Source organism: Scatophagus argus, chromosome 9 (assembly GCF_020382885.2).
Source record: "Scatophagus argus isolate fScaArg1 chromosome 9, fScaArg1.pri, whole genome shotgun sequence".
Taxonomy (NCBI): Eukaryota; Metazoa; Chordata; class Actinopteri; family Scatophagidae; genus Scatophagus; species Scatophagus argus.
Genome location: NC_058501.1, coordinates 13,105,466 through 13,127,959, shown reverse-complemented (window position 1 = coordinate 13,127,959; position 22,494 = coordinate 13,105,466). Strand labels below are relative to the sequence as shown.

At 40.6% G+C, this 22,494-nt stretch overlaps 6 protein-coding genes across 28 annotated transcripts in view; 4 read left to right on the top strand and 2 right to left on the bottom strand.

Annotated features, from left to right (window-relative positions):
- Positions 1 to 323: 323 nt before the first annotated feature.
- LOC124065378 (steroid 21-hydroxylase) lies at positions 324 to 4,748 on the top strand. The gene is made up of 12 exons (XM_046400727.1): positions 324 to 467; positions 655 to 846; positions 990 to 1,079; positions 1,155 to 1,309; positions 1,416 to 1,511; positions 1,672 to 1,782; positions 1,875 to 1,961; positions 2,183 to 2,266; positions 2,511 to 2,624; positions 2,715 to 2,881; positions 3,380 to 3,483; positions 3,579 to 4,748. Exons 1-12 carry the CDS (start codon positions 335 to 337, stop codon positions 3,839 to 3,841), a joined length of 1,596 nt encoding a protein of 531 aa, XP_046256683.1. The 5' UTR covers positions 324 to 334; the 3' UTR covers positions 3,842 to 4,748.
- A 236-nt stretch (positions 4,749 to 4,984) lies between these two features.
- Positions 4,985 to 7,387, top strand: LOC124065373. The gene is made up of 8 exons (XM_046400720.1): positions 4,985 to 5,088; positions 5,414 to 5,692; positions 5,790 to 6,074; positions 6,154 to 6,438; positions 6,527 to 6,787; positions 6,896 to 7,012; positions 7,128 to 7,153; positions 7,235 to 7,387. The coding sequence occupies exons 1-8, from the start codon at positions 5,019 to 5,021 to the stop codon at positions 7,355 to 7,357; spliced, it is 1,446 nt and encodes a 481-aa protein (XP_046256676.1). The 5' UTR covers positions 4,985 to 5,018; the 3' UTR covers positions 7,358 to 7,387.
- On the bottom strand, positions 7,321 to 9,933 carry LOC124065375 (junctional adhesion molecule-like). Of its 2 annotated transcripts, none has more exons than XM_046400722.1 (8): positions 9,574 to 9,933; positions 8,998 to 9,273; positions 8,601 to 8,876; positions 8,480 to 8,512; positions 8,209 to 8,388; positions 8,067 to 8,117; positions 7,906 to 7,962; positions 7,321 to 7,805 (listed from the first exon to the last, which is right to left on the bottom strand). In XM_046400722.1, exons 1-8 carry the CDS (start codon positions 9,704 to 9,706, stop codon positions 7,795 to 7,797), a joined length of 1,017 nt encoding a protein of 338 aa, XP_046256678.1. In that variant the 5' UTR covers positions 9,707 to 9,933; the 3' UTR covers positions 7,321 to 7,794. The 2 variants fall into 2 exon arrangements, with proteins under 2 accessions (XP_046256678.1, XP_046256677.1); XM_046400721.1 differs by having other exon boundaries at positions 8,953 to 9,273; positions 9,574 to 9,912.
- A 454-nt stretch (positions 9,934 to 10,387) lies between these two features.
- On the top strand, positions 10,388 to 12,086 carry LOC124065377 (allograft inflammatory factor 1-like). The gene is made up of 6 exons (XM_046400726.1): positions 10,388 to 10,542; positions 10,624 to 10,685; positions 10,842 to 10,908; positions 10,989 to 11,030; positions 11,176 to 11,341; positions 11,789 to 12,086. The coding sequence occupies exons 1-6, from the start codon at positions 10,500 to 10,502 to the stop codon at positions 11,874 to 11,876; spliced, it is 468 nt and encodes a 155-aa protein (XP_046256682.1). The 5' UTR covers positions 10,388 to 10,499; the 3' UTR covers positions 11,877 to 12,086.
- Positions 12,087 to 12,269: 183 nt separating this feature from the next.
- LOC124065376 (casein kinase II subunit beta) lies at positions 12,270 to 16,451 on the top strand. Of its 2 annotated transcripts, none has more exons than XM_046400723.1 (7): positions 12,270 to 12,410; positions 12,825 to 12,900; positions 14,682 to 14,784; positions 14,868 to 14,983; positions 15,070 to 15,145; positions 15,266 to 15,455; positions 15,738 to 16,451. In XM_046400723.1, exons 2-7 carry the CDS (start codon positions 12,829 to 12,831, stop codon positions 15,826 to 15,828), a joined length of 648 nt encoding a protein of 215 aa, XP_046256679.1. In that variant the 5' UTR covers positions 12,270 to 12,410; positions 12,825 to 12,828; the 3' UTR covers positions 15,829 to 16,451. The 2 variants fall into 2 exon arrangements, with proteins under 2 accessions (XP_046256679.1, XP_046256681.1); XM_046400725.1 differs by having other exon boundaries at positions 12,402 to 12,613.
- A 93-nt stretch (positions 16,452 to 16,544) lies between these two features.
- Positions 16,545 to 22,494, bottom strand: part of LOC124065372 (protein 4.1-like) — a 34,585-nt gene continuing 28,635 nt past the window's right edge. For 18 of the 21 annotated variants that reach the window (XM_046400702.1, XM_046400715.1, XM_046400701.1 and 15 more), the window contains 5 exons: positions 19,953 to 20,348; positions 19,247 to 19,369; positions 18,896 to 19,012; positions 18,738 to 18,818; positions 16,545 to 18,309 (listed from right to left, as the gene is read on the bottom strand). In XM_046400702.1, the coding sequence (XP_046256658.1) occupies positions 18,280 to 18,309; positions 18,738 to 18,818; positions 18,896 to 19,012; positions 19,247 to 19,369; positions 19,953 to 20,348 (747 nt within the window). In that variant the 3' untranslated portion in view covers positions 16,545 to 18,279. Of the gene's footprint in view, positions 18,310 to 18,737; positions 18,819 to 18,895; positions 19,013 to 19,246; positions 19,370 to 19,952; positions 20,349 to 20,702; positions 21,668 to 22,494 lie in introns of those variants that run through there. The other 3 variants (XM_046400714.1, XM_046400716.1, XM_046400717.1) reach the window with 3 other exon arrangements.

Below are 22,494 nucleotides of genomic sequence, written 5' to 3'. Positions count from 1 at the left end.
AAGATAAACGAATGCCAGCATGACTGACTGTCATGTCCACTGTAGCCAGACCTATCTCCACGGAGCTTTGTCAGAGCTCGAGAACTTTGGTGTGTTATTGTGCCCTTCAACAAGTCACAGACATACTTATCAGTCTGTCTCTCACTACTTTTGTTGCATCCACCTTATCATCAGATATCTTGTCCTTAAGAAAACATTTAGACGCCCTTGGTTTTAGTGAAAACATCAACACTATATAAAACTGATGGGCGTAGAGACTGACGAGAATGCTATAAATGTGGCTAGCATGTCTTGAGCATCTTTCTGAGGTGGGGTACCAGCAAGGAGGCACGAAATGGCGATAGGAATATCAGTGGTCAGCGTGGGAGCTGTATTCCTAGTCGTTCTGCTGTTGATGCTACTAATTGACATGTCTGGTCAGAGAGACAAATCTGTACAGGACGATAACAAGGGAAGTAAATCCACAGGTTTGTCATCTTTAATGTGTGTTTTTGATCACTCTGGTTGTAGAGTCAAGTTTTTTTTCTCATTTCATGAAAATATAATGATTATTTACTGGGACATTTGTCAACACATGAAAACGTACACCAGTGAACTTCATCTAAAGGATTTTTCTGTTTTACCTTTCTTCTCTTTCTTTTCTCCTTCACTCAGTAGTTGAATCTAAACTGCTGCAGTATCTCTATCAGGTCCTTCCCTGCTCCTCGTCCACTTCCCTCCCAGGTCCTCCCAGTCTCTTCCTCATAGGCAACATGATGGAGCTGACACATGATCACCTGCCAATTCACCTGACCAATCTGGCACAGCAGTATGGAAACATCTACCGCCTTAAATGTGGAAACACAAGTAATCATATGAATTTTTATTTTATCATATAACACAAGCAAATTAACTTTTTAAAGACGTTTTTTGTGGATATTAGAATCCAGATGGTGACTACACCAACCACCCTAGTGTGATTTTTTTTTTTTTTTTTTTTTTTTTTTTAGCCATGGTGGTACTAAACAGTGGTGACCTCATCAGAGAAGCACTGGTGAAAAAATGGTCAGACTTTGCTGGAAGACCAGCTTCATACACAGGTAAACAACTCTAATTTTTGAAGCAAAATTATTGTATTACTGTATGTCTTTATGGCCTCTCCTGGCTTGTATCAGGTAATATTGTGTCTGGCGGAGGGCGCACCATCTCTCTGGGGGACTATAACGAGGAGTGGAGGGCACACCGTCGTCTTGTCCAGGGCGCTCTGCAGCGTTGTTGTCAGCAGTCATTGCATGATGTGATCGAAAGACAGGCGCTGCAACTGAGAAAGGTACAGAAAACACAAGAAAAAGCATAATATCCTGTCAGGACAGCAAACCAAATGTTGGGGTATTTCCAGAATTCTCACTTAAAAGCGGTGTTTGTTTCTTGTTTAGGCCTTGATGGACTATCAGGGCAGTGCTGTAGATCTCTCAGAAGATTTCACAGTGGCAGCAAGTAATGTCATCACAACTTTGACTTTTGGAAAAGAAGTGAGAGTCTATTTCTGACTATGGATTGCAAAATCTGCTTGTCATTAACAGCTGTGGTTTTAGCAGACCGGTGTTTGGTTTCCTGATTATCATTTTGAGGCTTGCATTACATAAGCTTAGTCATAGGATGAGTTAAAATTGTGATGTTTGTGTTTTCTAGTATGATAAGAGATCATTGGAGCTGCAACAGCTGCACAGATGCCTGAATGAGATTGTTGCTCTGTGGGGTTCCTCTTGGATTTCTGCTCTGGATTCCTTCCCACTGCTCAGAGTCAGTAATTAATTTGACTGCAGATCACAGAAAAGACTGACAAAGACCATTTGAATGGGATTTCACATTGTATGTCATTTGTTCTCTCAAAGAAATTACCCAACCCCGTGTTTTCCCGTCTCCTGAAAGAGGTGGCCAGGAGAGATGAAATCATAGGAAAACACCTCAACAATTACAAGGTTAGTAAAACCAAAGAACCAAAGAACCAAAGAATTAAAGGTTGAAAAACATACAACAGAAAAGTCTAATCAGGCTGAATGTCTTAGATCACAGGTTAAAAAATAAAGCTCGGCTTGGTGTGGCTTTGTGATTACACTTGCGTGCAATCAATTCCGTCAAATGACAAAATCACAACAGCCTGTGTTGATTTTTGTCAGATGTTGCTTTGTTATCTGTGCAGGTACAAGACAAAAAAAATGAGGACGCCATCACAGAATCCCTCCTCCAGGGCCTTGACAATCAGCCCAACACAGGATGTGGAGTGGTGAGCACAGAGACCAGTATGCACTGAGGAGGGTCTGTTTGAATTGTGTTGCGAGCAAAATTAGACTGTTGGTGTATCATCTGTTATTATCTCTTTATTTAAACATTTTTATCAAAAAAATCATATGAAATACTGCAACAAATACATTGCTAAATCTACTTTTATCTAATATTAAAACTGGATTTAAAAATTTAGCACACTAGTCATAGCAGGAGTAATAGATTGCATTTCTCCATGTCTCTAGCTCCTGACAGACATTCATGTTCACATGGCCACTGTGGACCTTCTCATCGGGGGAACGGAGACCACTGCAGCCTGGCTGAACTGGACTGTGGCCTTCCTGTTGCACAGACCAGAGGCAGGGTGCAGCATTGTCCATAAAACACCCTATTTACACACTCTTGGCATCTATCACAGTGTTTCTCTCCTGTCTTACTAAAATGTTCAGGTGCAAACAAAGGTGTACGAGGAGCTGTGCACAGTGCTGGAGGGACGATACCCCAAGTACAGTGACAGACGCAGACTTCCTGTCCTGTGCGCTCTCATCCACGAGGTCCTCAGACTGAGGCCGGTTGCCCCGCTCGCGGTGCCACACAGAGCCATCAGAGACAGCAGGTCAGCTGAACGACAAGATGAAAGTGAAGATGAAAGATCTCAGAGAAGGAGATTAGTGACAGCTTATCGCTGGCAAGATCAGATATTGTGAAGCAGGCACAAGATGGTACAAGGCAGGCAGCTCTCAGTAGTAAGGTTTGGTCCTTGGTCTTTGCTTTGATGCAAAGAGTGGAAAAGAAAACAAAGCAAACTGTTAGGGGGATCCAGGCTGACCTGCTGCTCGCCATAATGAACAACATAATGAATAAAAAAATAAACTAAAAAGCATCAAATGTGTCTAAATTTATCATCTTCATATAGAAAATTTGCAGAAATTAGCATCTGCATCCCGATCCACAACACAATACTTAATAATTTTCATAAAGTCTAGAGAGTCTTTCACAAAACACATTTGTAAGAAAGTGCACTCATTTTGTGTTGTCCTGCTCTTTCACAACATTATTACCTTCTGTTTTCACTTTGCACTGTGGCACATGTATAATCTCCACTCATGTTCAGTATCGCAGGTCACTTCATCCCTAAGAACACAGTCATTATTCCCAATCTGTTTGGAGCTCATCACGACCCTGCAGTTTGGACTGACCCGTACAGCTTCAAACCAGGTACTGCGCTCTGCCTGTGATGTTGAGTACATTCACTTGAACTCAAATAAAGTGGCTTCTCTCTCTCTCTCTCTCTCGCTCCGTCTGTGTTTCAGAGCGCTTTCTGGAAGGAGGAGGAGGTTCCACCCGTGCCCTGATCCCTTTCGGAGGGGGGGCTCGGCTCTGCCTGGGGGAGACTGTGGCCAAAATGGAGCTCTTTCTGTTCACTGCCTACTTGCTTAGAGATTTCCAGTTTATCCCTCCTGAGAGCGAGGGCTCTCTGCCAGACCTAAGAGGAGTCGCTAGTGTTGTGCTCAAGGTCAAATCCTACACGGTTATAGCACGTCCAAGAGCCAATCTGTCACCTACCACTGCTTGATCTTTGGACATTTGTGTGCAAATTGAGGATTTTTAGCAAAACTTTTACAAGCTAGGAAAATTAGAATCTTTTTTTCTTGTACTATTGGATAGTACTCATAAAAATAATCATTTAATAGGTTTATCTCAGTTATTTATTTGATCATGACTAAATAGCATGTCTAAACCCAGGGCAAACTTCTTCTTTTGTATAAAAGCAAAGGAAACTGGACTGTTAGAGAAGTGTACTCCTCTTAGCATTATTTACACGAAAGTTCCTCCAATGTCAGGGGAGGTGGGTAATTTACAAGAAGGTAGGTGACCCTTTTTCACAGGAATGGAAACAGAAACTGAGTAGCCAGCAGATGGAAAGTTTCAACACACTCTATTCATTTGGAGCAGCATTGAAATCAAAACCTCAATCAAGATCTGTACAGCTGACTGTGAACTGAAACTGGTCAGAGTTTTACTAGAAGAATATCTGTCATCTGGCAGCACGACCCACAGGACAAATGCTTTAACATGCTGCTAAAAATAAAGAAAAACAACTTCCCATCTGGATATACACTATATAGACAAAAAAATTCAGGCACACCTCTTTATGGGGCTGTTTTTCAGGGGTTTGGCAAGGCCTCTTCCTTCCAGTGAACGGAAATCTTATTGGCTCAGTACACCATGACATTTTTGCCTCAGTACACCATGACAAATGTTCTACTGCATGAATGGGGAGAAATTCCCACATAACATTCCAAAATCTTGTGGAAAACCTTCCCAGAAGAGTGGAAGCTGTTGTAGCTGCAATGCTGTCTGTGTGTTTAGAATGTGATGTCATTAAATTTTCTATTGGTGTAATGGTCAGGTGTCTCAATACTTTTGTCTATATTGTGCAGTTCAGTAGATCTCCGCCTCATCACTGGGTTTGAGGCATTTGTATTTACATCATTAATAGAGATCTACTGAGAAATTACAATGATAAGAAGCATTACTAGAAGCCATTATTATTATTTGCGCACATGACAAACAGGAAAGTCACACATGAGACACACATGTGAGGGTGGGCATGGGTTGTGGGCGGGTTTTAAAATTAAAAATGAGTTGCCTCATCTCATTTCCTGAAAATGTGGTTTGAAAAGCTTCTGCTATCAGAGGATTTCCTAATAAGTAAGAAAAACTGCCAGGGGACATCTTCTGAGAGAACAATGGCTTCCCTTTCATCATTAAGCCTCTGTCTTCTTACTCTGACACATGCAGCAGCTCTTCAGTCATCTGGTAAAAATAGAAAATGCTCTGTTGTTAACCTGTTGTATTTTGAGATGATTGTTAATAAGGTCTCTTAGTTTTTGCCTCTGTCATGAATTGAACTGAAGGCTTAACAGTACAATGGATAGTTAAAAACAACAACACAAAAGCATGTGAAAATAATGAGTGTACATCAGCTGTGATTTTGAACATGTTCAGTTCATGATGGAGGGTGACCAACTTGCCATACTTAGGTTTCAGGTCTTTTGGGGAGCATTGCTCTGGCACAGGTACATTTTTGACAGAACCACCTGATGACTTGGAAAGTTGAACGCATTGTTGTCTTTGCCAACAGATCATTTGATGATGTTTGCCTTACCGGGAGATGATGTGACTTTGCCATGTGGCATACCCTCTGTCAAATCCTGCTCCTCCGTTAGCTGGAGCATGGCTGAACAATTTGGATCGGTTACTGTGGTGGCGAGAGCCGGAAAGGTGACGGCTAAAGATGTCCGACTGGGTCTCCTAAAGGACTGCTCCCTGCAGATGCATCACCTGACACTCAACGATGCACGACTTTACTCTTGTGACAGTGGAGAACTCACTTCAAGTGTTCAGCTTCAGATTCTTCAACGTGAGTTGTTATGGTATCTCAAACCATTTCTTTAATATGGTGATGACAATATGAATAATCATATGATTTCTTTTTTCTTTTTTTTTTGATTCATCAGTCACTGAGAGCTCAACTCCTGCTGAAGGCACAATAGAACTTCATTGTTTCCTCAACACATACAAGGGGCATGTTCCTTGTAACAACACGGGGATCCGCATCAAGTGGAGCACTGAAAATAATACACCATTGAAAGGAGATAGATTTCACTTTGACAATCCCTCTGAATGCTTCTCTAAACTGGTTATCAATAAAAAACTAACAGACCATCACAGAAAATGGACGTGCCGGCTGTTTCAGAATGAAATGGCTAAATCTTCCATCAGCTATACAACAACAGTTAAAGGTACCAAACTCTACTTTACTAAAAATGTAAGCTGTGGCCAAAAATGTACAAAGTGTAACCAGTGGTCCCTTTGCCCCAGATGGCATAGAGGAAGTGTTTGCTGTCGTGGGTGAGTCAGCATCACTTTCCTGTGGCAACACTTCCTCTCTCAGCGCAGGCGAAGCAGTTAAATGGGCTGCAGCTGGAAGGACACTGACAGATGTTACGTCACCTTATAAAGGCCAAACAGAGGAATTTCAGGTGAATAAAGACACATCACTGGTCATCAGCAAAGTGAGTGCTCTACATGCCGGGGACTACGAGTGTTCACAGTCCACTGGCCAGCAAAAAGCGTTCAACAAAATCAGGCTGCATGTCCTCGATGGTGAGTGCCAAATCAGAGCATGAATTGTGCCACAATTTACTTTTTGCTTCACAGAAATAGATGTTTCCTCTCATGTTTGTCTTTACAGTGACTTCAGAGTGTGGGCCGGAAGGACATAATCTCACCTTGACTTGTGTGCTCACCTGCAGTAATAAATGTGAAAAAGACTTCAATTTAACTTGGTCTGGAAGCAACCTTAATGGCTGGCAGAGCAGTTTAATGAATGTTAATAACACTCTGAGTATCAGACTATTTCTGCCAGCTGTTTCAGTGACATCGGATGACTTAACGTGCTCGCTGCTCAGAGAGGGCGATGTGATGGCATCAAAGACGTGGCACAAGTTAAACCGTAAGCATGCATGGTGCTATCATTGCCTTTCTCCCGAATAAAACCTGCACATAAGCTAACACGCTCCCTTCTTTCTGAGTAAAAGCGATAACGATTTGATGTCTACAGCTCTGTGGACTCCTGCTTGGTTAGCCCTTCTTCTGGGGCTCCTGATATGTATAGCTGCTGGAGGACTCTACATGTACATGAAGAGAAAGCACAAGAAGGATGCAGGCTCTGAATCTGGTTGAGGATTACACGCACCCTACAGCACACCTGTTGCATGAGAACGTTTTAAGAGCTTTGATGAAAATGAAATAAAACTTGCGTGTCTGATGTTTTCTCACCTTTCTTTTTGCAGGAAATGAACAGTCAAGTATTGGAATGGTAAGAAGTGACACTTAAGAGACAATAATAAATGTGTGATCTGTTAAAAGTTTCACTTCTAATTAATATTCCTGTCAACAGACTGTTGTTTATGAGGTCATTCAGGAGGGGAATAATGAAGACACACAGCAGCAAAGACAATCCAAAAGAGAAGCCGTGACCACCACTGACAGTTTCTATGATTTATTGCAGGCTGTAAACTAGAGCTGAATAAAAGTGTTTCTTTCTCCTTAATTTTAATCTTGATAAGTAATTTCAACCATCAACACACTGAAAATATGGGAATATTTTCATCAGAGTTCATGACTACATCTTCATACAGATATTTTAAAAATTGGATTAAAGGTGTTATTGAAAGATTAGATTTGATTTAAAACAATACATACAGATGATTAGACATATCAGCAGAAACAGGGCAATAAGGAAGAGTCTGTTCAACAGTATAAGAAAAAAAAACTGGGTAGCATTGTTTTTATGTTGCACTAGTGTACAAATTTTCCATAATACTCAATATAAATGACAGTTACTGTTCAAACTCACTTTACAGTTTAGTAGATGTTATCTGATTTTACATCATGTGTGAATGTAAACCGGCAATCCAGAAGGAAAATCTTCTCTTTTCTTGAGCACAGTGAAAACAACTAATGCTGGACTGCAACAAAGTAGAGAAAATTGTTTCACTTAAAATGATGAAAAATATATCTATATTTTTTTAAATAGTTGTTGGGACTTTTAACAGTAAAATGACTTACAACCGCCTTCCTCCTGAAAGTGGTATAGACAGTTGACTTGTTGTGACTGCAAGGGATCTGTGAGATAAAGGTAAAAGGCAGTCAGTGAGGTGTTACAGAAAGCTGAAGAGGCCACAGTGGCTGGAATAAAGAAAGCAGTGAAAGACTAGCAAGACGCTCACCCTCTGAAGGTGGAATAATCTCATAATCATCAGTATGCTCCGTATGAGAACCTGACAAACAACAAGACAACATGAAGCCCCGATAACACTTCATTACACAGCATTGCTGTCAAAGCAATAACAAAGACCAGACAGATCGAACCTGCTGAGAGCCTCCAGGTTTGCTGTGTCACTCTCTGGGTGCTATGTCTGCAGTAAATGAACAGCCCTATCAGTGCAGCTATTAGGGCAATCACAACACTGACTGCAGCCACAGCGCCAATAAATGCTGCACTGCTCTCCTCCTTCATGGTTTTCCAAATGATCTCACTGGTTGTCGGCACTGGGGGAGATAGGAGGCAAATCTAAGCAATTACAACACCGTATTTAACAGCAGATTACTGACGAAACAAGATGTGATGTTGTTGCAATACCTGGAACCGTTGTGGCCACAGCAGCATTGTCCACTTTGTAAAGGAAAGAGAAAAGGTATGCAGGAGTCATGTATGTTGTCATTTGTTGTCAGTGAAGATATGAAATGGTTTAAAATCCCACCTTGGACCTGTAGTCTAATTTCAAAGCAGTGCTGAGTTTGTCCAAACATGTCCCTACATCTGTACCAACCACTGTCACTGTAATTCACAGACTGGAAAAATAGCGATGTTCCGTTGATTTCCACGTTCTTAGAGGTGATAGATTCAGGGTTGCCTCCTTTCAGCTTTACCCAGGAGTAATTCTGGGTTCGTTGCTGTCCTGATGTCATGTCCACTGGGCAGTTCAGTTCAACGAGTGTGCCAGGCGCTGCTTTCACTGCTTGAAGGACTTTGCATTCTGAAAAAGAGGGGAGATTTACGTGCTACATCATTCATTTGTTAGAGGCTCGGAGTAAGGAGAATAAAAGTCTTACCTTTGATTTTTAAAGATATGTTTTTGACCAGCATACACTCCCAACCTTGCCAGATTTCACAGTTATACAGTCCCTCGTCGGATTTTTGTAATTTTGTCAGAAAAAGAGACATCTTTCCATTTCCGTCAGCTTCCCATTTTGCACGTTCATCATCCTGGATCTTGGGTGTTTTAGGTCTGGCAAGGATAACCTTTATCTGTCTGGTGTCTGTGGCACTCTTCATCCATCTGATCCTGTAGCAGCTCTTTGGATCCGTGCCATTGAAATTAAAACAAGGGAGAGCTACATCCTCTCCTTGATACGCAATCACAGTTGAGATGTCTATATGATCAGAAATAAAGTTAGAGAGTAAAACCCAGAGGTCAGCACAGTAGTGGTTTTTAGATAGCATACCCTGAAGCATTCAGTGTCACAGCTGCAAGGCAGATATTTCAATACTTCACAATAAATGACAAATGTTGATAGAGATTATTTAAAAGGTAGTTTAAATATATCGCCTTTTAAATTCTGTCATAGTCATAGTCACAGTCTACTCACAAAAAAAAGAAGAAGAAAAAAAAAAAGCATTTATGATATCCACTGATTGAATCTGGTGAAGAAATTATTCAGTGACCTACTCACCTCCACACTCTGATATGACCATGAACAGAACTAACAACACAAGACCCTGCAGATAAAAATGTGCCATTTTCTGTGTAATGTAGCCTAGTGAAAAGACAAAAGAGTACTGACTTTTTTTGACTTTATTTTTCATTGTTGCCACCTATTCTCAGTTCTCTAAGTCATACAGACTCGCCCTGCTGTACCGAGTTTTTCTTCCCTGTTTACCTCATTACGTTAGCAATAGAGCCACCGTGTGGCAAGAAGAAAACATTGCATCAAATGGACGAATGGCCGTACGAGCAAAATATCAACTTATTTATTGAGCTCAAGCTTAAATTTGAGTCAGGAAAGTGAAAGCATCACTTGCACCTCATTACCACCACTGAGATGCCTTTGAGCCAGGAATTTAACCCCCAACAGTTCTGCACCGTCTCTGTATAGCTGGTCAGATGTGAATGTGTACAAATATAAAAGTTTGGGAGTATCACTCTCAGTTAAAATTTACAAACACACATATGGGTTTGGGCTTTTTTTTTTTCAAAGTGGCCACACAGTTGAATTGTTTCTGCAAAGCATTGTGCAGTGCTTTCTGTTTTGGAAGTCACAGTTCTCCTTCCCTAAATAAAATGTCGTCTTATTTTTAAGCCAGTGGAGAAGCATTAATTTCCCGGTCGACTGTATCAGAGCTCAGTGAGGCCATCCTGGCAATTACACAGCAGGCATTCTGCATGTAAACTTTTCTTATTGAGAAATGCAGTAGTGCTTTTACCCCACTGTTTGTAACTGTCATGATGTGAACCCTTCAGATGACCTCTGCTTGCTGCAGCCTCACATACTACAGAGTAACCTCATTAATACTAACTCTCTTTCTCACTTCACTTCCTCTTGTGGCTCAGTTTACAGAAACACCAACACAGCTTTTATATCCTCAGTGTTGGTTTCACATGCTCTCAGCACCACACACGGAAATGGACAGAAATGTTCAAGGTTAGTGTGCCTTTTTTTCTGCTTTGTTGATATTTTATGCATGATTATGACTTCTGTGTGTTGGTTGTTTGTTACTCACAGGAGGAAAACAGTATGGCCTTCTCAAGTCTCATCAGGAGGACAGACTGAATTCTATCAATGAAGTGAGTTGATATCTTTAGTTACAATAAAAAAGTGGCTTTTGGAATCATTTTCTACTCACTAGGACTGCGTACGTAAACTTGTGTGACGCTTGTGTGATAGCAATGACAATAATATGCCTGATTTGTTGGTATTATTTAATTGTCACTCCTTCTCAGGCTTTTCTCTCAGATCCCCAGTATGCAGAAGAGGAAGATCTCAGCTCAAAACTGGAAATGTTTAAACGTGAGTTTTGTTTTACGAATTGTCCTATCATTTTGTGCGCAAAACATACAAAACTAAGTTAATATTTTCTTGCATTGCAGAGAAATACATGGAGTTTGATCTTAACGACAAAGGAGAAATAGGTAAAACTGCATTGTACAGAGTCTCTAAAATATTTTCTGCTATAATTAGCAACTTTCCGTGACTCACAACAGAGCCTGCCTTTCAGATTACAGACATAACCACTTTTTACTTGTTTGCTTTCTTTGGTCTTATATTTATTTTTAGATTTAATGGGGTTGAAACGAATGCTGGAAAAACTCGGACTGGCCAAGACTCACTTAGAGCTGAAAAAGATGATGTCAGAGGTGGTTGGAGATTCAGCAAAAGACACTATCAGCTACCATGACTTCCTGAATATGATGCTGGGAAAAAGAAATGCAATTCTGAAATTGTAAGTAAATACTGGGTAATTAGGATAAAGGGCAGAGACTCAAAGTGGGGTCACAAGAGGATCGGGGTTAAGAGAAGTTTAAGTGTCCAATTTATTATTAGCCTAGTTTCAGAATTGATAGATAGATAGATAGATAGATAGATAGATAGATAGATAGATAGATAGATACTTTATTGATTCCGAGGGAAATTCAAGGTGTCCTTTAATCTAAAGCTGACTAATCAAACTATTAGTTTGATACCAAAAAATCAACTTGCGTCTCAGTCTCAATCTGTTTTAAATGTACCCTAAAAGCATAAAAAGGAAATGTTGTACTAAGTACCTGAGATGTTTGGTGATTGTTTGTTGCAAAAATGTGAAAGGAAAAAGTAATAAAGTACTCTGTACTGTCTAAGGTTTATAGCAATGTCTCATATAGCAACTGACATGTAATTTTCACCCTTTAAGGATTTTGATGTTTGAAGGCATGGGAAAGCAGCAGGAGCCCCAAGATGCGGCACCACCTCGCCGCAAAACCTTTTCAGACCTGCCGTGAAGGAGCTCCCAGCAGGGACTGTTTATGTGGCTTTTTCCAGATTTAAACACCAAATGTTTTAAAATTCATGTCAATAGGAAAATATATTGAACACTTTGTAAAATGTGTCATTTGTATTCAATTGTGAAATCTACATATCTGTGCAACCCTGATGTCTTCTGTGATTATGGCCACTTTCGAGATGTTCCACAATAAAGGCATTTAAATGTGTTGCAAGTGAGCCCACTTACTTTATATGACATTTCCATAACTGCTTAGAAAACTTAGTCTGCTTAGTCTGTTGGTTTATGGAATATACATGGGAGACATCATCATGTCAGACAAAAATATTAATTATTGCTATATAAATATAGAAATATTGCTATGTTTTATATAAGGTGTAACGTTTATTAGGTTTGACTGAAGCAACCTCTGTGCGTCATGAGGAACTTTATTTTGAAAACTGTGAGTAACCGGAAAACACGTTTGTCATCCAGGGAGCGAAGAAAAATTCGCAAAGCTTGCAAGTTGATGTGTTCAGTATTCTAGTGAAGGGTGAGTAAAGGTGACTTCATGTGAACAGTTACATACAGGCAGGAGTCAGTAGCTCTAGAGATTTATTGCAGTTACAAGAATTAATTCCCACACTGCCTGTACTTTAACGCCGTGTGGTGAGGCTAACGAAGGCTAGCAAGCGAGCTAACGTTAGCGTGTAACCAAGAGCTAACATCAGTACCGGGTTAGAGAGGAAACTCGAGGCAAGCTGCCTGTTACAGACAGTATAATCACATTTTTGTTCACAGTCCCCCACATAAAAGCTTCAGCTTGTTGCTGAAATACAATGTTAAATCTATGTTTGTAAAGTTTATATTTCCAGAATTTGAACTGCCGGGTTTTTTGCTGCTAGCCCACCAGTCGAGGATGTAAAATGAATCCGGGTTTTCTGCAACTCTTGTTATGGTTTGACAGGAGGATGAGCAGCTCAGAGGAGGTGTCCTGGATATCCTGGTTTTGTGGACTGAGGGGGAATGAGTTCTTCTGTGAGGTCGGTCCCTTGGATTGTTATTATTATAAACTGAGATTTTTAGATTGGAGCCATGATTTAAATTGACCCCAAATATGGTATCCAAAATTCACGGCTGCACTGATGAAATGGAGACTGCAGTTTGTTTTTTCACAGACAATCATATGGATACATTGAAAGCTTTTAAAATGTTATTGCTAGCTTGTGTATGGGTGTATACTTTATGTTTATCTACTATACGTATTTATACCCTGCCCAACGCAGGTATTTTAGATAGATAGATAGATAGATAGATAGATAGATACTTTATTGATCCCCAGGGAAATTCAAGCACCAGTAGCCCATTACAGCAGTGTAGGTTAGTCAAAAGTAACCAAACAAACAACCAAAGCCTAACTGTTAGTGGAAAAAATAGAAAACATACGATTCAAGGATTCAAGGAGCTTTATTGTCATTTCACACATGTAGAAACATGAGGTAGAACGAAATTAGTTTCCCCGGTCCCGGTATAAGCCCAATAAATAGACTAAACATACTAAATAAACTGAGTAAACTAACATATAGATAGATAGATAGATAGATATACTTTATTGATCCCAGGCTGGGAAATTGCAGTGCAGCAGCAGCAATACACACAACAAGCTAAACAAAATGTTAAAAATAGCAAAATAAAAAGTGGCAATATAAAATATATATACAAGACAACATAAAAAGGTGTATGTACAACAACAAACAGTGTAATGTAGTGCAAAATAAAGTAGAGGTAGAATGAAAGGTGCCAGTAGAATGTAATATGAATATGAATAAATATGCTACATAAAGTACAATAGAGTGCAGAGAAAGCAGGTCGACCAGACTGTGCGTGTAAAAACCAGAGACTAAAAAGCCCCAGTGTAAACATATGTGGAATTGCTACTCAGAAAATGAGTTATAAAGTGCAGGTTAACTGTGCAAAAACAATATAAGGTGCATAGTGGAATACATGATTATTCCACCCATTGACTTTCAGTGTTTTTATCTTCAGCAAAATGCAGCTTAGAATTGGCTGAAATGATGTACTTGGACTTGCAGTCTCTGTGTAGCAGTACAACACACCTGGAAATGGCAACTAAATTTCATATATAATAATTGGGGGCAGCCGTGGCCTAGAGGTTGGAGAAGCGGCTTGTGATCGGAAGGTCGCTGGTTCGATTCCCCCACCGGATGGACAGGAAAATTTTGAGTGTGGTGGCCATTAGCCGGCTGATGTACCCTTGAGCAAGGCACTTAACCCCCAATATATGCTCCCCGGGTGCTTGATGCAGCCCACTGCTCCTGTGTGTTTCACTGCATGTTGCATGTGTGTGTGTTTCAATCAGTGATGGGTTAAATGCAGAGAAGTAATTTCCCATCTTAGGATTAATATAGTATCTTAAATTAAAATTAAATTAAAACTAATATAATAATACGTGTGCCATTTGGTGGTCTCACTATAGTTCAGAGGAGCTTGTTGCAGCCACTTTCCTCTTCTGTTTGTTTCTAATGTGTTCCACTGAAGCACATGAGGCTTTCTCACTCAAAAAGCACCTTAGGAAGACATGTGAAAGGAAAAACACTTAAAATAAAAAGTACCAGGAACTGTGCGGTGAATGTGGCATTCACAAGATCCAATTCTAATTTTAACTCCTTGCTTTCTTCATTGGCAGCATCTGAGTAATCCTGTTAAGCTCTTAGGTAATGTTGTAGCATCGTTATGTTGTATCCATAGTAACTGTAATTAATGCCATTAATAGCTGTTTATCGCCTTCACTTGTGTGTTACAGGTTGATGAAGACTACATACAAGACAAGTTTAATCTGACAGGTTTGAATGAGCAGGTGCCTCACTATCGCCAGGCTTTGGACATGATTCTTGACCTGGAGCCAGGTGAGAGTACAGTACAATTCCCACATCAAAGTTGCTAAAGCAGGATCAGCACCTCAACTATCCAAATCGCTTTAATTTGACAGATGAGGAACTTGAAGATAACCCCAATCAGAGTGACTTGATAGAGCAGGCGGCAGAGATGCTCTATGGGCTCATACATGCGCGTTACATCCTCACAAACAGAGGCATTGCACAGATGGTAAGGCTGTTACTTAATAACGTAGAATTTATACTCGCTCTATGACAAGAATCAAAAGTGATGTCTAAATTTGTTGTTTTCCGTAGTTGGAAAAGTATCAACAAGGGGATTTTGGCTATTGCCCCAGAGTTTATTGTGAGAATCAGCCAATGCTTCCTATTGGTAAGTCTGACTTTTCATAACATCAAGCAAATTTTACACAAAACCCAGACTGCACCTTTTGACCTGTGTGTGGCAGAGACGACGCTCTCGACTGTCACGAATCTCTGTTGTCTGTTGCAGGGTTGTCAGACATCCCCGGAGAAGCAATGGTGAAGCTGTATTGCCCAAAGTGCATGGATGTTTACACCCCCAAATCTTCCAGACACCACCACACAGATGGAGCTTATTTTGGGACTGGGTTCCCTCACATGCTGTTCATGGTGCACCCAGAGTATCGTCCAAAGCGACCAGCTAACCAGTTTGTGCCAAGGTGTGTTTGATCTGACACTATTATTATTTATTCTTAGCATTCACATCAACTTGCCTTAATCAGTGTGTTGTTCAAGTAACTGACAACAAACAAAGAAAGATTTTCATTCTCCCTTATTAGGGCTGGAAATTGAAAGTAGCTTAATTCTTTTGTGTTCTTACTGTGTTGGTATCTTTACTGAACATCAGCCTTTCAACATCAGCCTTTGACCTCACAGAGTTTCAAAGAAAATTCTTTCTGTTCTGTCTGAGGAAGTGACTGTATTTCATGTTTTTGTTTCAGGCTGTATGGTTTCAAAATTCACCCAATGGCTTATCAACTTCAGCTTCAGGCCGCATCGAGTTTCAAGAGCCCGGTCAAGACAATTCGCTAGAACTCTGCTTCGAGGATCGCAGTGGACTGAAAGACTTTGTTGTTTACTACTTGTTTGAAGCAGTGGATTATATAATCTCAGTGAATGCTGCACAGTTCCCCAAACTCATCTCTGTGTTGATAGACACTTCAGACGTTTCCTGTCTTACTATTACAGTCGAGCAGGTTAGTTTTTCTTTATCAAATGTGTCACTTATTTCCAAAGGGCCAGTCTGATACAGTCTCCACCGTTAACTGATGTCAGTCCATCTTTCCACGTCTCCTAAATAGAAAAGTGGCTTTAAGGCTGATAGTGAAAGCCGCACTGTGTAGAATGTAACAGGAAATCTTGCCACCAGCCCCTGACAAGCTTGCCTTAGTGATACAGTCAGTCAGTTCCACTTTTGAAAGTTAACATTTAATTGCATCACACCGTTAACCTCTGTTGCAGAATAGATTTTGGAACATGGATAAGATTTTATTCTGTATAAATGAAGGATTTTATTTGAAAATGGCAATATACCGTATGTAAATGTGTTCAGGTGCTATACCCAAGAAAAAGTACATACCAAATTAGATTGAGAAAGTGAGAACTTCTATTAAAAACTGATCAGTCTTTTTCTGTGACAGTATTGTCCCTGATAATCACGTATTTGTATTTTCATCATGTTATCGTATTACAATCTAAACAGATATGACGATCTCATTGTATGTGTCATAATGGACAGACAAACAAAATGCAAAATAATGCATGTTTTATTTTTTCATAAAAAGACAGGGATAAGTCACAAAGCAACAATATTTTCCGTAGTCTAAAAACTATTTTCCTTCATTTGAAATTCTACATTTTTCTTCCAGGAGAGGTTTCAGTTGGTTTCCATGTAGCTACAAATACCAATGGCTTCTTTCGGGGTTTAAAAAACAAACAAAAAACCCCCCCCAAAAAAACCAGTTTGCTAACAAACATGCTATCTAAAAGGGATTTGTATATTTTATGCGTTTACTTTCTATGGAAAAGTACAGAGAGCAATCTACTTTTGACTATGTGGTAAAAAGACTTTACAAACTCGGTTGATAACATTGTGACATCTAGTGGAAGCCTGGGAACCAGCTTGTGTTGAAACATCACAGTACATCAAATCACACGAGACGCTTCCTACTTTACAAATAAATTACTGTATAGTAGAACATGTATAAAAAGACAACTTGTGCTCCTGTGAGTTAAAAGCCACATGTACTGGGACAGCTGCCTTTACCTCTTACACGTGTGGTTACTGTGACAAACTTTGTGTTGATTGACCTCACTTGGCTGAACATAAATGTACATTTAAAGTAGAGATGGATATACATATATGGACATTTCTCATACAATCATATGGAGGTCTGCAGTCTTAGAAAGAATATCAAAACCTGAGATAAACAGACCAAAGCTTGTAAAACTTTTCTTATCAACCAAATATATTCAAAGCAGTTATGACTTCTACGCTATTGAACAAAAACACAGGGCTGAGGGAAGCACTCCACTGTCATGTTTAAATGGTGAAAGGTTTCAGAAACGTGGTGGACTACGAGAGGAAACGAAGAAGAATGATTCAGGGCGTCAGGCGAGACAGGTAAGCGGGTCTTAAACGGAGACCTCGATATTCAGTAAACAGCACAATGGCAACCTACAATTTAATGAGCAGATGGATATGAATAACTTAAAAACCTCAAATTTGTACAAATACTATAAAAGCATTAATTCTATAAAATAGAGCAATATTTCAAAATAGATCCATTTCTAATTTTTACAATAACGTGTCGGCTGCTGGTTCTTGGCTGGTTAGGGAAGAAGAGATTTGATGTTCTTTTGTTCTTTTATACCTGAGCAGTGAACAAAGCCAACAGCTGTCCAAATTTATGCACATTATATTTTTGTTCACATATTGATGCGAGGTATGTCATTTCATTTAAAAAAAAAAAAAAAAGTCACTCCTGAATTAAATAGACAAGTAAACAACAACAAAAAAATAATAATTCCCTTGAATGTAGTCTTAACGTTCCCCTAGCAGCACCAAAGGAATACATGCTGATGGTGGTGTCTAAACTAGGACGGAAACAGTGTATTTGTATAAAATCAACGGTGTAAAAACCACTCGGAAATTCAAAGCATTTAAAAGCAAACGAAACTGAGATCATTCAATTGAACATGTTGTCAATAAGCTTTTTAACACCTTAATGAGAAGCATTTGATCAAACTTGAGCACTGTGCAGCCCTCCTCCAACTGAAGAAAACAAAGAGGATCTACTAAGATTCATCTACACACTGACATTATTTTAGGTGCAGATCAATGAGATATTTCATTTTAGATATGCGTGTGTGTTTGTGTGTGTGCGTGGAGAGAGTTGGTCACTGCGTGGTCAGTGCTGCACTGCACTGATGAAGGGATCAAAAGGTGGAGAGCGAAAGGAACAGATGCAGGTGGTGATTGAGTTACAAAGCTGATGCGCCGCCATCTTTGCCCTGCAAGAAAGACAGTATATGTACTTGTATTAGTCTTAAGATGACTTAACCTAAGCTTTTGTTAGATAATACCTTATGGAACACTTTTGGAAAATAGCATATTTGGCTTTGAAACCATTCTTATGTCTGCTCTTTAACTATGGAGCCTTTCACAGTTGAGCATAAAGACTGGAGGCTGGCTCCAGGAAGTTGCTTCTCCCGACACAACCAGGCTCGGTATCTCTCAGTTTTTTCGGTCTTTACGCTAAGCTAAGACGGCTGTCTCCCGGCTGTCGCTTCATATTTACAGGACAGATATGAGAGTGGTATCTATTGTCTTGCCTAACGCTTCAGCAAGAAGGTGAAGAAGCTAGAAGGTATTTTCACAAATGTTGAACTAATCCTTGTGGATTCTGTTTATTGATGTGTCACAGGCAGAGGATTCGTACCTTCTCTTGGTCAATGTCAGAGTCCGCAGTTATGACGATTCTCTTTTCCACACGAGTCTCTGAAGACCCACTTTTCACTACCTGTTAGAGGGAAGAAAACAAAGTTGACAGGCAAATAAAATCAAAATGACATGAACTAAAAGTAAGATGGTACTGGCCTTTGAGATGTGAGTGGTAGTGGTGGTGACTGTGGTGCCACTAGCGGTCTCTGAGGTAACAGTCTTGGAGCTGGACACAGCTGTGACATCCTTGTCGTCTGTTCTGTCATCTGTCACCTGAGAAAAAAAAGACCAAAAAAAATGGTGGAGTGAATAATAAGTATTTTAGATAAAATGACCCTGAGCTTCAGCCAGGGAAGGGGCAGTGCTTCCTCATGCTCCTCCTGGAGCCCCTGGCCTGGTCCTCCCAGACCTGCTTGCTCTACAGTGCTGATACCTCTCACCATGCAAACTGCTGACTACCTATGGCCGACACAGATCTGGGCTGAGCAGGTGCTGGGAGCCCCCTACCTTTGAAGCCTTATAGATGAAGGTCTTGGTTGGGACGACAGGGACCTCTGTGGTGGAGATGCCAGTGGGTAAGGAATTGGAAGCAGCTGTGATGGTGACCGTCTGGGTCTGCACCAGAGGGGGCTGTGGATGGGAGCATAGCCCCATGAACGGCTGTTTAACCAGACACTTGGCACCTCACAGCAACCAGTTTGTTTCACACCATGCATTTCATTGTAAGCCACGACCGGTATGGACTGATTTTCACCACAACAATCCTTTCTTCTCAACAAATTTGTTTCAATTATGATTTTTTGGAAACAACAGAATCACCTTGTTGCTTCCCTTCCCACCACCAAATGTTACAAAAGAAATGATAAATATCAAGCCATAACAGGATTGAAAACATAGTGAAAGTCAAAGTCAGAAGACTTTGACAGAACTTTTTGTAGTGGAGAAAAATGCTAGTGTTACAGTAACCCGTCACCATAGCTGTGAACAGCACTGTGCAACACCTCTGCAGCAACCTCATTTACATTTAAATATGACAAGCTTAATTCACACTGTACCAAATAAGGTCCTGTTACCGCTACAGATTCACACTATGATTTGCAATGGGTGCTGCAAAGGAGTGAGCAAGTGTGGCAGCCTTGAAATCACACAGAGGCCAAGCAGGGACAGAGAGAGAGAGAGAGTCTGCATCACCCTGAGGGTGTCAGGAGGCTACCTGGAAGCAGCGTATGACCTGTGGACCATCGCTTCTGAAATAGGAAGCTGGGGAAGATCCAACTATCTTCCCAGAGCACTCCGACACCTCAGGACACGATCCTTCCTCCTGCAGGGTCTCATCTAAAGCTCTACAGCAGGGGTCGAGTGAGGGCGGCAGCTGCGCCATCTCCACCTCTACGATGGGCACCCGGGAGGTCTCAAATACTACAAGCTCTTCCTGATCACACGCCTCTTCCTGAACTGGAGCACATGCATCGTGGACTTCGACACTATCGGGCTCACTCTTGTGGCTCACAGCAGGACTTGGTTTTCCTGACATGCCCAAATTGCTGCTGGTTTCCTTTTGTGCAGCCTTTGCTTCTGAACCCTTGCAAAGGGGACTAGTGCACACATTCTAAAAAAGACACAACACAGTCACTATGTAATCATGAGAGGTCAAGTCTAGCCTGCTGACATGTATGTAGAGTAAGTTAGTTTCATACTGTAGTAATGCATGCATGCAGAGTATCCATTTTATGAGGTACAACAGCTCTGTGGGAAGATGGTGACATTTTATGGCTTGTATTTATGTGACCAGACAAACGCTGTTTTAATGCCACAAACAAAATATTATGGCAGAACATTCCTTCATGGCCACAATTTAACCGTGTCCTGACTGGCTCGTGCAACAGTAAGAAAGATACTGAATACAGATACTTTTATTTTTTTTGGCTTGATTATTTTTTGTTTTTTGATTTCCAGGGCTGGAAGAATGGAATATGCCACTCATACTACCTCTGATCGACAGCCATCAAGTATAAGAATAATATGAAACTAAAATGATAAAATCCAGGATCCTTGAAAGGAACAATCATACAAACTGTATATGGAATGTCTTTTATTCTTTGGTCAAAACTGATTGTCAAGAAGTCATGCAACAAGGAATCTCCTGCAGTTGCTACATACTGCCTTGCAAAATACTGGTGAAGGGCAAAGAGGTTAATAAGAACTACATTTAAGCTGCCTCAAGGTCCCCTATCACAGGAAATACTATTGTGACATAGAATGTTAAAGTTCACAGTGACAAGACTGCTGTTTTCTAGTGCTTATTTCATGTGGGTTCGAGAAAAAAAAAAGGTTCTGTAAAAATCACATCACAGTGATCAGCTCATCCAAAGACAATAATCTTAGACAACCGACAATATAAATGTACCTCAAATTGTGTATAAAACCAGGCTCAAAGTGACAGGATCAAAAACCTTCAGATAAAAGTCAGTTGTTCATTAATACTGGGGGACTGGTTGATTTAAAGTCCAAAAAACATCAGAGAAAATGCATAAAAGTACTGAGGTTGATTGTCATTTCCAGTCTTAATCAGTCTTTGGAGAACAGGTCTGTTTCTGGCTGGAGAAACCAGGTCAAATGTGCTGCAGTGGGAAAAAGGAGAAACGGAAGTCTTGTTTCCACAGAGGCCAGAAAAAAAGAAAGGAGCTGCTTCTCAAGTGGAGCAGAGGATGAGGGATGAAGAATGCTACAGTGATGCTGGAGAAGAGGCGAAGGAAGGAGAGGAGGAGAAGAGAAAGCTAGAGGCTGATGACTACAGTAGATGGACTAGGTGCGGTCTCCACGGCTCACACTCACACCTGTGTGGGGTTTCCGCAGGGTCGAGATGGCCCCTCAGCTGCGTTTGGAGTAGAAGTCTAGCAGGGGGCCACGGGGGAGGCGGATGACAAACTGAGGGGGAGGGAGGGAGAGGAGGAGGAGGAGGAGGAGGGGGGAAGAGAGATGAGAGGGAGGAATTTTTGAAATGTTTGCAATGGCCGAAAATGAACTGAACTGATTATTGAAGATCTAAAATTCAGATGCGATAGCACGGTGAAAGCCTTCATTTGAACAGAAATCTGATTTTGATGCTAAGGTTTGTTGTCCAGAGCATGGAAACATTAGCAGCACATGCATTTTAACATGCATTTTTCCATGTCCAACATGTCATCATCTACACTTGTAGTGTCTTGTCAAAAAAAGGATGAATTTTATTCTTTTTTTCACACTGAACTATATAAGTATAACTATATAAGAGTCACATTGGGCCTCGAGCTTCATGTCCTGCTAACTACCCAGTACAGCGTCGTGTCTGAGCGGTAACTGGGATCAGATCTAACTGGAGGCTGCTGAATGCCAACAAAGCTATGAACTCTAATCAGAAGCTGAACCAGAAGCTGTGACAGCGGCTCACAATATCAGCAGCTTAAAGGCCATGGCTGGTATCTTCTGGGCAATAAACTGCAGCTTATTTCTCATTAGCCTCGTCCTTTTAGTCCACTGGCACTAACAGGATCGACTCTGCTTCTGCGGCACACTAGTGGAGGCAGGAGAGGCCTTACTTTATTTGTTTCATTTGTTTGTATTTTTTTAAGAAATTGGCTAGTAAAATGAAGTGTGCCCACTCCACTAGACAGACAACTTTTGACCAGTAGCATATTGTTGAGAGCATACATCAAACATTTTGCACATGTTCTGTTTTGTCTCCTCACTACAAACTCTGAGCTGTCAGTTTTGCT

What these genes read in the sequence shown, in the direction of transcription:
- LOC124065376 (XM_046400723.1), top strand. Translation starts at nt 12,829, where the DNA reads ATGAGCAGCTCAGAGGAGGTGTCCTGGATATCCTGGTTTTGTGGACTG. An exon ending in ACAGAGGCATTGCACAGATG is followed by an intron (nt 14,984 to 15,069) that starts GTAAGGCTGTTA and finishes TGTTTTCCGTAG; the next exon opens with TTGGAAAAGTATCAACAAGG. An exon ending in TCAGCCAATGCTTCCTATTG is followed by an intron (nt 15,146 to 15,265) that starts GTAAGTCTGACT and finishes TGTCTGTTGCAG; the next exon opens with GGTTGTCAGACATCCCCGGA.
- LOC124065373 (XM_046400720.1), top strand. Translation starts at nt 5,019, where the DNA reads ATGGCTTCCCTTTCATCATTAAGCCTCTGTCTTCTTACTCTGACACAT. An exon ending in CTATACAACAACAGTTAAAG is followed by an intron (nt 6,075 to 6,153) that starts GTACCAAACTCT and finishes CCTTTGCCCCAG; the next exon opens with ATGGCATAGAGGAAGTGTTT. An exon ending in AACAGTCAAGTATTGGAATG is followed by an intron (nt 7,154 to 7,234) that starts GTAAGAAGTGAC and finishes TCCTGTCAACAG; the next exon opens with ACTGTTGTTTATGAGGTCAT.
- LOC124065377 (XM_046400726.1), top strand. Translation starts at nt 10,500, where the DNA reads ATGCTCTCAGCACCACACACGGAAATGGACAGAAATGTTCAAG. An exon ending in AAAACTGGAAATGTTTAAAC is followed by an intron (nt 10,909 to 10,988) that starts GTGAGTTTTGTT and finishes CTTGCATTGCAG; the next exon opens with AGAAATACATGGAGTTTGAT. An exon ending in TAACGACAAAGGAGAAATAG is followed by an intron (nt 11,031 to 11,175) that starts GTAAAACTGCAT and finishes ATTTATTTTTAG; the next exon opens with ATTTAATGGGGTTGAAACGA.
- LOC124065375 (XM_046400721.1), bottom strand. Translation starts at nt 9,706, where the DNA reads ATGAAAAATAAAGTCAAAAAAAGTCAGTACTCTTTTGTCTTTTCACTA. An exon ending in TGTGGCCACAACGGTTCCAG is followed by an intron (nt 8,389 to 8,479) that starts GTATTGCAACAA and finishes TATCTCCCCCAG; the next exon opens with TGCCGACAACCAGTGAGATC. An exon ending in GATTATTCCACCTTCAGAGG is followed by an intron (nt 7,963 to 8,066) that starts GTGAGCGTCTTG and finishes TTTATCTCACAG; the next exon opens with ATCCCTTGCAGTCACAACAA.
- LOC124065378 (XM_046400727.1), top strand. Translation starts at nt 335, where the DNA reads ATGGCGATAGGAATATCAGTGGTCAGCGTGGGAGCTGTATTCCTAGTC. An exon ending in CCTTAAATGTGGAAACACAA is followed by an intron (nt 847 to 989) that starts GTAATCATATGA and finishes TTTTTTTTTTAG; the next exon opens with CCATGGTGGTACTAAACAGT. An exon ending in AGAGCCATCAGAGACAGCAG is followed by an intron (nt 2,882 to 3,379) that starts GTCAGCTGAACG and finishes ACTCATGTTCAG; the next exon opens with TATCGCAGGTCACTTCATCC.